This window comes from Phaenicophaeus curvirostris, chromosome 28 (assembly GCF_032191515.1).
Source record: "Phaenicophaeus curvirostris isolate KB17595 chromosome 28, BPBGC_Pcur_1.0, whole genome shotgun sequence".
Classification (NCBI taxonomy): Eukaryota; Metazoa; Chordata; class Aves; order Cuculiformes; family Cuculidae; genus Phaenicophaeus; species Phaenicophaeus curvirostris.
The window spans coordinates 2,512,353-2,523,524 of NC_091419.1; the positions used below are offsets into that span (position 1 = coordinate 2,512,353).

At 54.3% G+C, this 11,172-nt stretch overlaps 1 protein-coding gene across 1 annotated transcript in view; it reads left to right on the plus strand.

Annotated features, from left to right (window-relative positions):
- The window catches only part of ADAMTS10 (ADAM metallopeptidase with thrombospondin type 1 motif 10), a 68,257-nt gene extending 57,878 nt beyond the window's left edge, over positions 1-10,379 (plus strand). Inside the window, exons 16-25 of the mRNA XM_069877993.1 lie at positions 28-161; positions 929-1,052; positions 1,569-1,649; positions 4,177-4,340; positions 4,748-4,874; positions 5,579-5,708; positions 6,318-6,522; positions 7,246-7,422; positions 8,035-8,191; positions 8,491-10,379. Of these exons, the coding sequence (XP_069734094.1) occupies positions 28-161; positions 929-1,052; positions 1,569-1,649; positions 4,177-4,340; positions 4,748-4,874; positions 5,579-5,708; positions 6,318-6,522; positions 7,246-7,422; positions 8,035-8,191; positions 8,491-8,600 (1,409 nt within the window). The 3' untranslated portion in view covers positions 8,601-10,379. The remainder of the gene's footprint in view (positions 1-27; positions 162-928; positions 1,053-1,568; positions 1,650-4,176; positions 4,341-4,747; positions 4,875-5,578; positions 5,709-6,317; positions 6,523-7,245; positions 7,423-8,034; positions 8,192-8,490) is intronic.
- The last annotated feature ends 793 nt before the right edge of the window (positions 10,380-11,172 follow it).

Below are 11,172 nucleotides of genomic sequence, written 5' to 3' on the forward strand. Positions count from 1 at the left end.
TCATCTGAACATCTGCTTCCTTCCCAGGTGGTGTGAAAGCCTGTTCCTTGAACTGCCTAGCTGAGGGCTTCAACTTCTACACAGAACGAGCCGCGGCCGTGGTGGACGGGACGCCGTGCCGGCAGGACTCCAATGACATCTGTGTCAACGGGGAGTGCAAGGTGCTGCCGGGGTCTGGGACAGGCTCGCGATGGGGTGGGAGCGCTGCCCTCCGCCTGTCCATATGGACACGGGGATCCCTCTCCCACCTCTGGGCTTGTGCCCATCCACTCTCCATGCTCGGGGTGTGTGGTGGCCTGCGTTAGTGATGGAGCTCTGTATTTACAGCTCACGTAGCCCCAGGCACTTGATGTTTCCCTTGAAGTGGGATCTGGAGGGCTATAAAAGTTTAATTATAAGAAAGTGTTGTGGGAATGACAAACATCCCCCCCGGCGGACAGGCTCCCTCTCTGTCTGCCTCCCTTCCTGTGTCTCTGGGATCTTTTGTCTTGGTGGAGCTGAACATACCATGGAACAAAAGGGGGACTGCACCATAGGTAGTCACAACCGGGATGCGACCCACTTGCAGCGACCCATTTTCTGGCCCACGTACTGTGGCAGCAGGGCAGAGCCAGAGGCTTCACCAGGGCTCGCTACCACGATGCTGCTGCTGCAGGGACACGGCTCTCCTTGGGTTGCCGCAGCTCCACCACCAGCATCCCAACCGCTGCCTTATCCCGTGGTCACAGGATTCCTGCCTGCACCCTCCGCGGCCCTGGAGACGTCTCTCAGGGACAGCAGAAAGATGGGCAAAAATGGCAAAGCTGAACCCGGTGGAATGGAGGGGAGAGGGATGTGGAGCCCAGGGATGGGCTCCCTGGGATGCTGCAGGTCAGGTGTGGGGAGAACCCCACCAGAATGGTTAATTCCCTGCTCCTCCTTCCTCCAGCATGTGGGCTGTGACCGTGTCCTGGGCTCTGACGCAAAGGAGGACAAATGTCGCGTGTGTGGGGGAGATGGCAGCTCCTGTGAGACCATTGAGGGCATCTTCAACCAGTCCTTGCCGGAGGGAGGTATGGAGCAAGTGGCCAGCGCAGCCAGCATCACCCACCCTCCTCAGCTTCTCCTGCTCCTGGGGACATGCAGGACAAGCAGGGCCATATCCCAGACGGTAGGACCAGGCTGCACACAGGGAGCAAAGTGCTCTTGTTCATGGACCAAGCCATGTCCTGGCCACCACTGGCACCCAAGTCCCAGACACAGAGTGCCAAGCTCCATCCCTTCTCCCCAGCTCACGCTGCCTTCAAGCCAGGCTGTGGGGAAGCCCGAGGAGATCCCAGCTCCACAGCATGGCTGGTCCCATCACAAGTGCCCACACTGCAAAGCCAGCAAGCCACTGCCCTGGAGGGTGCTTTTCCTGTTTAATTTCCATGGGTGGCTGGACAAACACCTGACCTCTGCCAGCTTCTCGTTTAGCATTTAACCCTTGGCTAACAAGGGGGCACACACTCCCATCCAGCCCAGGGCAGGGTTGGCTCCAGCCTTGGAGGCTGAACATCACTGCTCACCAGCCCCTGGTTGTCTCACAGGTTATGAGGAGGTGATCCAGATTCCCAAGGGCTCCGTCCACATCGACATCCGCGAGCTGAACCTCTCCATCAACTACCTAGGTGAGATTCGGCTGGGGAATACTGAAATCCCAGCCAGACACGCCTTGGTCTCCTATTTCTGTGTGGATAATATGGTGTGAGAAAGGGCCAGCAAGGAGAACCTCCCCCGCAGCAGAGGTTAGGGTTGTGGGTCCCACCTTGGAGGTTGGGGGCAGAGGAAGGCAGCAGGGCAGGGCAGCGTGTCCCGTATCAGCGTGGACCACACAGTCCCTGTGCTGTCTTCTTCCTGCACTCACTGATGAGCAGCATAACCCCAAGCAAACCCCACACCCTGCCACTCCTGGCACTGCCTGTGGCTACTTGGCATCCCCTCCTCGGCCAGCATGTTGGGCTGGGGATTAAAAATAGACCTACCCACATTTTCCTTGGGCTTAATTTTCCAGCTAGACTCTGGCTCATTTTAACAACGGGCTTTTTTCTTTCCCCTTGTCTTCTCTTTGTGTCCTCCAAGCGATGGACAGTGAGCACAGAGGGGTGGGTAAGGGTGCTCACTTGCTGCCGGGTACAGTAGCTCTCCAGGAGCAGGAGCCTGGATGCCAGCACCAGGGGAGGTCTCAGCGGGGTTCTCCTGGCAGCATCATTCCAGGCCAGCTCCCATTGCTGGATTTGGAGATGCTGACATCCCTCCCTGCATGGCTCATATAAACTGGGGACTCCTCATGTCCAACCAGATGGGATTTTTGTTCACTGGAGACACCGCCCAAGCTTGTATCGCCTTCAAATCCTGCCACTAGTCTCTCCCTCTCCAGGATCTGTCCCTGCATCCCAGTGGGAGTGATACATGAAGTAGTTACTATTGCAAAAAGTGGAATATTTTGATTTAAGCTAAAGTTTCATCTAAGTAACAGTGTTCTTTGAAAGTTAGAATGTCCGAGAGTGTGTTTTCTTTTCAAACAGTGTTTTCCAGATAATATTCATTCTTTGAAGATGATAACATCTTGTGTTCAGTGTGATCTGTGCTGAGCAGATGTCTCTTCTGTGATCCCCTCTGTTTGGAGTTTTTGTCTTATCTTAAAGGCAAGGTCAGGTCAGGCAGTGCTGGAGCCAGCTCCAAATAAGCAGAGATTTGACTGTTGCAAAGTTTTATAACAACAAAATTAGATCTTGGAAAGTAACAGAATATGCATAAGATTTCTGGGAAATCTACATGTAAGTGGGAGATCTCTTCTGTCCCAGCTCTTGCCTCGCTGCACACACTCGATGGAGATTGCCCAGGCCTGAGAAATGATGCTCACTTTCTAAAACTCAAAAAAAAGTCTTAAGAGTGTTTATTTGCTGGTATCTTCAGTATCAGGAGCAGAGGGAGCATCCTCCATCCTCATCAGTACGAAGCATCTGCCGCATCCCAGAAGATCGTGGCAGTGAGGTCGTGGTCAGCAGTGAGGGCAGGAGTGACCACAGCTCTGGTGACAAGAGAGCAAGCGTGGGAAAACGAAGTGGAGCGAGCGAGCCGATCCCCCTCTAGCGACTCGCTTGGGCAAGCACAGCCCGGCTCCTGGGGACCAGCCTCCTCCGCCAGCCCCAGCAGCCAAGCCCCAGTTTGCAGAGCTGGATTGGAGCCTGGCTTCATGGCTACAGCTTGCCACACTGACCAGTGTCCCCATCGCACACACCCCCGCCAGGCAGCTGGTTGAGCTCCCTGTTGCATCACTCTATGAGTCCCACCTCCTTTGGTGACTCTGTGTGACTGACCCAGGCATCTGCTTCAGTTGTCCCACCTATTCATAGAATCATAGAATCACCAGGTTGGAAGAGACCCACCAGATCATCGAGTCCAACCATTCCCATCAATCACTAAACCATGTCCCTCAGCACCTCGTCCACCCGTCCTTTAAACCCCTCCAGGGAAGGTGACTCAACCCCCTCCCTGGGCAGCCTCTGACAGTGCCCAATCACCCTTTCCGTGAAATATTTTTTCCTGATGTCCAGCCTGAACCTCCCCTGGTGGAGCTTGAGGCCATTCCCTCTCGTCCTGTCCCCTGTCCCTTGGGAGAAGAGCCCAGCTCCCTCCTCTCCACAACCTCCTTTCAGGGAGTTGGAGAGAGCAATGAGGTCTCCCCTCAGCCTCCTCTTCTCCAGGATAAACACCCCCAGCTCTCTCAGACGCTCCTCTTGTTCTCCAGCCCCCTCACCAACTTCGTTGCTCTTCTCTGGACTCGCTCCAGAGCCTCAACATCCTTCTTGTGGTGAGGGGCCCAGAACTGAACACAGGATTCGAGGAGCGGTCTCCCCAGTGCCGAGTCCAGAGGGAGAAGAACCTCCCTGGACCTGCTGGTCATGCTGTTTCTGATCCAAGCCAAGATGCCATTTGCCTTCTTGGCCACCTGGGCCACTGCTGGCTCATGTTCAGTCGCTGTCAACCAACCCAGGCACCTACTTCAGTTGTCCCACCTATTCCCTCCCTGTAAAATGAGGCTGATGTTATTTACACTCTGCTATAGCAATGCTGCAAGCCTGGCAGATGAGAAGCACGTGGCCAAAGCTGGGTAGAGCCTTTCTGCTAACCCTTGCTCCTCTGTCCTCGCAGCACTGAGAGGGGAGAACGGCGAGTATTTAATCAATGGGAAGCTCTCCATAGACCCCCCGCGGCGCTTTGACATCGCAGGCACCACATTCCACTACAGGAGATCCCCCGATGAACCTGAGTCCCTGGAGGCCTTGGGACCTACCAACGTCACCCTCTTTGTCATGGTTGGTAACTCGGTTCCTTCATACTGTCACCTCTTTAGAGACCTTGCTGTGACAACATGGGAACTGGAGCTAATGAGCTCCTTGCTGTCTGGATTAAAGGGGCACAGAAGTCAAGGCTAAACTGGGCTAAATTCTCAGGTCTTCCTCCGTAACCTGCCAGACTTTGGAACAATTCAACTTTTAAGAGCATGAGAGCTATGAGAGCTTGTTCTCCGATTGTGTCTCCTTCACGGCTGCACCACTGTCATCACTGGTGGCTGCTATGTCAATGCTGGAAGGGACTTTAAAGGGAAGAGGGGGAGATTTTGTCTGCCCTGGGCTTTAGAGAGTATGCTGAGGTTGTGGGATGCCATCTGGTTGTTCGCAGCCGTGGTAGACTTTGGTCTCAGTGGTGCTTTTCTCCACAGGTCCTTGTGCGGACAGAGCTGCAAGGGATCCGGTACAAGTTCAACGCACCCATTGGCAGGGATGCCTCGAACCAATATTCCTGGCACTACACCCCATGGACCAAATGCTCGGTGCTGTGTGCAGGGGGTGAGGTTTGACTCTATGTCAGCTGTGCGGGGACACCTGTCTGTGCTCCTGTGATTCCCACAGACAGTACGTGGACATTGGCATCTGCTCTGATCTAGAGGAGCTCTCAGGTCTCTAAGTATCCCCACCCTGCGCTCAGAAACATGCCCGGTGGTGTCAGTCAGAATGATTATAAGGACAGGCCATTCCTGCTGCCTGGGACACAAGGATCTTCTCGCCACCCCAAACTTCCCTATTTTTTCCCAATATCCAATCTAGACCTCCCTTGGCACAACTTGAGGCCATCTCATCCTATCCCTTGTTACCTGGGGGGAGAGACAAACACACGCCTCGCTACAACCTCCTTTTAGGGCGTTATAGGGAGTCATGAGATGTCCACTCAGCCTCCACTTCCCCAGACTAAACAATTCTAGGTCCCTCAGCTGCTCCTCCTAAGATTTGTTCTCCAGACCCTTCCCCAGCCTCGATGTCCTCCTCTGGACACGCTCCCATGGGCCTTCATGCCATTCATTTCTTTAACGGATCTTTTAGAGGCACAGAAGGCCTGGGGTATGAATAGACAAGTAGGTTCAGGCTTGATGAGGTGCAGTGCCCTATCGCTTTGTCCACACGGGAGCAGAGCTGTGGGGATCGTACCTGCAGTCCAGCTCAGTGCCAACCTCAGGGTCCTCCTCTCTTTCCCCATTCCCTCTTTTTCTTGGCAGGCAGCCAGATCCAATCTGTGGTCTGCAAGAAGCTTTCCGATGGCTCAACCGTCCTCAACCATTTCTGTAGCCCTGAAACCAAAATGCCAGAGCGGCAGAGGTCATGCAATATGGAACCGTGTCCCCCGGCGTGAGTACCAGGGCTTGGAGCAGCTTGAGGGAGTGTGAGTGGAAGAGCCAGATTGGAGGAGGGTGAAATTCCCCTCTTTCTGCCGTTCCCAAAGCAGAGTCCCCTGCCACAGAGCCCAGGGGTGACACTAAGTGGTTGGAGCAGCTCTGCTGGGAGAGGGGGAGCATTTTTCTCCTCTGTGTCCCATCAAGAGCACAACGCAACATGCAACCTGCACAGCCCAAATGCAGGAACCTGTCTCCACTGCAGTGCCCTGTGTGTGAGGCTGCACCATGCCTTGCCCAGTGAGAGATGTCCAGCAACATGGTCCGTTGGCCAAGGATGGTCTCCATAGCGTGACTTCCTGCACTGCTGTGCCACTTGAAAATATGAGTCCTCTCCATCTGATGCAGAGCAGATACTCAGCGCGGTCTCTCAGGAACTGTCCTGGTCCCTCCCATCTTGAAGGGGAAAGGGAGATGTGGAGGAACTCTGTGGTTCAACCAGCGCTGCCTGGGAGGCTGTGGCCAGAGTACAGGGCTGTGTATGGTGACAAGCAAGGACTAGAGTGTCTCTCACAAGCTTTGCTGTTTCACTTCTCACAAGCTTTGCTGTTTTACCTTTCCCCAGCTGGGTGATAGGGAACTGGTCTGAATGCAGCCGAAGTTGCAACGAAGGTGTCCGTACACGCAGTGTCTTCTGCAAGCGTAAGATCTCTGCCACTGAGGAGAAGACCTTGGATGATGCTTCTTGCACCCAACCACGGCCAAAGATGCTTGAGCCTTGCAATAATCAGACATGCCCTCCAGAGTGGGTCGCCCTGGACTGGTCTGACGTAAGTGTTTAACATCAGCCCTCTAATGGTACTGGTCCTTAGGAGGACAATGTCCATCTCCAGGCCACAGCATCGGTGATGGCTGCTGGCCAGGGAGACCCCAGCTGGAGCCCTGTCTCTACTTCTGGAATCCCCAGTATAAGAAGGATAGGGAACTGTTGGAATGGGTCGAGAGGAGGCCACAAAGATGATCTGAGGGCTGGAGCACCTCTGCTATGAGGACAGGCTGAGAGAGTTGCGGTCGTTCAGCCTGGAGAAGAGAAGGCTGTGGGGAGAACTTAGGGCATCTTCCAGTACTGAAGGGGACTCCAGAAAATTTGGGGAGGGCCTTTTTACAAGGGCCTGGAGTGATAGGACAAGAGGGAATGTAATTAAATTGGAAGGGGGAAGATTTAGATTAGACATTAGGAAAACATTCTTCATGATGAGGGTGGGGAGGCCCTGGCCCAGGTTGCCCAGAGCAGTGGTGGCTGCCCCATCCCTGGAGGGGTTCAAGGCCAGGGTGGATGGGGCTTGGAGGAAACTGATCCAGTGGGAGGTGTCCCTGCCCATGGCAGGGGAGTGGAACTAGATGGGCTTTGAGGTCCCTTCCAACCGAAACCATTCCATTATTCTATGATTCTATGAAATGTTCTTGTAGCATAGGAGACAGGCAAGGTAGGAGCACCGGCTCTTCTCTCTGCTTTTTGCTGTACATCCTGACCACGTGTGTTCTCTTTCCAGTGCACCCCAAGTTGTGGACCAGGTTTCCGCCACCGCATTGTCCTGTGCAAAAGTGGTGACCACAGTGCAACTCTACCCACCTCCCAGTGCTCCGAAGGCTCCAAGCCCCCAACAAGCATGAGGTGCAACCTGCGGCGCTGCCCACCACCACGCTGGGTGACTGGAGAGTGGGGAGAGGTAGGGACAATCCTTTCTATGGGGTTATTGAATGAGAAGACTCTGCCTACCCAGCCCCTCAAATCATCATGCACACGAAGCTTTTACCTGCCAGCAGAACCTGGTGTGGACACCATAACTGTCTGGGAGAATGCAGGACTCCAAAGCAGTGTTCTTGGCTTGGGAGGACATTGTGATGTGCACAACTGACACAGAATGTCTCCCAGACCTAGTAGGGTTCCACAGAAGTTGTTGGAAGGCCTCCATGGGCATCTAGGGGGGCAGCAGGACAGTGAGGATGGGGAGCACTGCAGTGAGATAAGTGGGAATAGTTTTCAGCTGAAAGAGAGGAGATTGAGATGAGATCTTAGGAAGAAATGTTTTGCTGTGAGGGTTGGGAGGCCCTCGCGCAGGTTGCCCAGAGCAGTGGTGGCTGCCCCATCCCTGGAGGGGTTCAAGGCCAGGTTGGATGGGGCTTGGAGCCCCTGATCCAGTGGGAGGTGTCCCTGCCCATAGCAGGAGGTGGAACTGGATGACCTTTGAGGTCCCTTCCAATCCAAATTATTCCATGATTCTATGATCGTTAAAGCTGTGGTGGCCACCGCAGCTCCATGCTGTGCTGTTTCCTGGCAGTGCTCTGCGCAGTGTGGCCTTGGCCAGCAAAGAAGATCCGTCCAGTGCCTGGCTCACACCGGGCAGCCGTCCAGCGACTGCATGGAGACCCTGCAGCCACCCAGCATGCAGCAGTGCGAGACCAAGTGTGAATCAGGACCTACGGACAACCCTGAAGGTGAGGGAGGTGGAGACACTGGGGAGGGAAATGTGGACGACTGGCAGCCTTGGGGCCAAACTGATGTGCTGTCACCCTGATACGTGGAGCAGCTGCACCCTTGCAAAGAGAGGCTTCCAGTAGTGAGGATCTCACTATCGAGGTTCTCAGTAGCTTCTTCAGCACGGCTGCACCTTGCTGCTTCCAGGAATTGGAATCGGGGTGCAGAAAGAGCTTGCATAGCGCTGATTGGGAGTCCCAACTGGGTCTTCTCATCCCCGAAACAACTTTAACCCTGCTTCCCTCTGTCGCCCATCCAGAGTGCAAGGATGTCAACAAGGTGGCCTACTGCCCGCTCGTCCTGAAGTTCAAGTTCTGCAGCCGGACCTACTTCCGACAGATGTGCTGTAAAACATGCCAGGGGCACTAGGAACACAGCGTGACCCCCGCAAGAAACTGGAAGGCAAAAGCTATGCCGGAGGGCCCCAGAGCTGTGCCCTTCCTCTCCAACCTGGGAACATCCCCTGGGTCCACCACAGACACTGCTCGTGCTTCCAGTGGGAGCCAGCATCGCCCAAATCCGTCCCCCAAAGACACGCACCCTTCGCCCCTGAGCTTCACAATGGCAGGTTCCCAGTTAAACCAGTGCCAGCCGCTGCGGGCACCAGCACAGCCCAGTGCACAATGAGTTGGCCGATGCATGGTGGGAGAGGGAGAAGCTGGGCAGAGCGCAGAAGCAGGGACATTACTTGAAATTCGGACGTTGTTATTTATTAGTAGAGGACCCAGGTCCTGCAGATGCCGAGACAGCCACCGAAGCAGCACCACTCGCCCCACTCCTGCCTCATCCTGTTCCACACCCCTGTCCAAGGGCATCGTGGGGTATCGTGATCCACATGGCATCCCCAGGGAAGCTGGGCTGCTGCCTTTCCCTCAGGGATCCCAGGGAAGACAGAGAGGAGGTTTCAGGTGCCACTGGTGCCAAGCGTGGCTTGTGGCTTCTGGGCAATGGATGAAGACGAGCTGCTGTGGGGAATGGGGTTGGAGCAGGAACATTGTCTTCTTGGCTTCCATCCTGTCTCCTTGGGGCACGCAGCAGGGAACAGCAGGTCACTCAGTGAGCGGAGCGGTGACACCAGCTTCACTGGGAGAGGGGGTTTATTCAATCTCTCATAATCAGCCTACTTTGATGGAGGTGTTTTCCTGTTTTTCCTTAAAGCTCTTGTCATCATCAGGACCATTTTTTACTCCAGAGATGCTTCGAAGCACAAGCTGAGGTCAGGGCCGAGGTGTGCTCAGGGTTGCAGTCACTTGATGGGCATCAAAGGCATGTCAGGCTGCAGGAAGCCAAGCAAAGGAGGATGCGAGATGAGAACTGTCTTGGTCACAGTGTCCCCATTGCCGAGTTGTGACTTAGGACCAGTTTGCATGGTCCTGACAGGCCCCCAGCAAACACCACAGCCTCCGCAACTGCTTAGCCTCCAAAGGTGCTTTACTTCCGAAGGTGCTTTGCCTCCAAAAGGTGCTTTGCCTCCAAAAGGTGCTTTGCCTCCAAAGGCAACCTCGCTGCAGGCTGCTGTGGCCTCAGGGTGCCAGCCCCAGTGCCACCAGCTCCTCTGCCCTCAGGAGACCCCCAGCAATGGGAAAAGAGCAGGTTTGGAATTCCTCCAGGTCACCTCCTGGCCAAATCTGGGCCACCACAGATCTTCTCCACGGGCCACCACAGCCTGCAGAGGAGACCTGAGTGTCCAGTCCACAAGGCACGTTCTTTTTGATATCATTATTGCCATTATTATTATTTTCAGGCCTTTCTGCACCACAAAGATGAGAAATCTCGTCCAAAGCCATATTCTGTTCCACTTGGGGCTCATCCATCCGGTGCGGGGAGGCGGACACCCCTCTTCCCCCAGAGCAAACCTCTCTGCCCTGCCAATCCTCATGTGTTTCTCTACCATCTGTATTTTTTTACCCGCTCATCAGCCGATCACAGTTTCTCTGGTGCTCAGCAAATCCCTTTTGGCTGTCGAGTGGGTTTCATTTGTCTTCCTTCCTGGTGCCATGCTCCATTCTGACATTTTTTGGTTAAGGGAGGGGGTGTTTTCACCTTTTTATATAGAGATATATATATAATGAAAAATGTTTAACGTACTAACTCTGAGAAGGAGCAACGTAACGGCATGAATTATAATAAAGGAGTAGCTACGAGCCTGGGCGCAGCTTCTGGTCCCAGTCGTGTTTCTTGAGCAGCAAGTCTGGGCTCTGGGCAGCCCCACACCACAATGCTCCTTACGCTCACACTGAAACATAGAATCAAAATCCCTAGATTGGAAAAGACCTTTCAGATCATCAAGCCAAACCATCCCTGTCCACCACTAAGCCAGATGCCTAAGCACCTCATCTGTCCATCTTTTAAACCCCTCCAGGGATGGGGACTCCACCACCTCCCTGGGAGCCTCTGCCAGGGCCTGAGAACCTTTATAGGGAAAAAATTTTTCCTAATGTCCAATCTGAACCTGGCCTGGTGCAACCTGAGGCCATTCCCTCTCATCCTATCACTTGTTACTTGGGAGAAGAGACCAACACCCACCTCACCACAACCTCCTTTCAGGCAGTTGTAGACAGCGATGAGGTCTCCCCTCAGCCCCATTTTCTCCAGGATAAACACCCCCCAGGTCCCTCGGTTCCCTCTCAGCTCCCTCCATTGTTCTCCAGACCCTTTCACAGCTCTGCTCCCTTCTCTGGATGTGCTCCAGCTCCTCAATGTCCTTCTTGTAGTAACTGGTCCAGAACTGAACCCAGGTTTTGAGGTCCAGCCTCACCGATGCCAAGTACAGAGGTGCAATTGCTTCCCTGCTCCTGCTGTCCAAGCTGTTTCTGGCCAAGATGTCATTGTGTTTGAGCTGCAGGAGAGGGTTTTCCTGGCAGCCTGAGTGATCGGACTAGGTTGGAGAAGTGGACATAAACCCAGAGCTGCTGCATGACATGCAGGTAGAGGCTTAGAA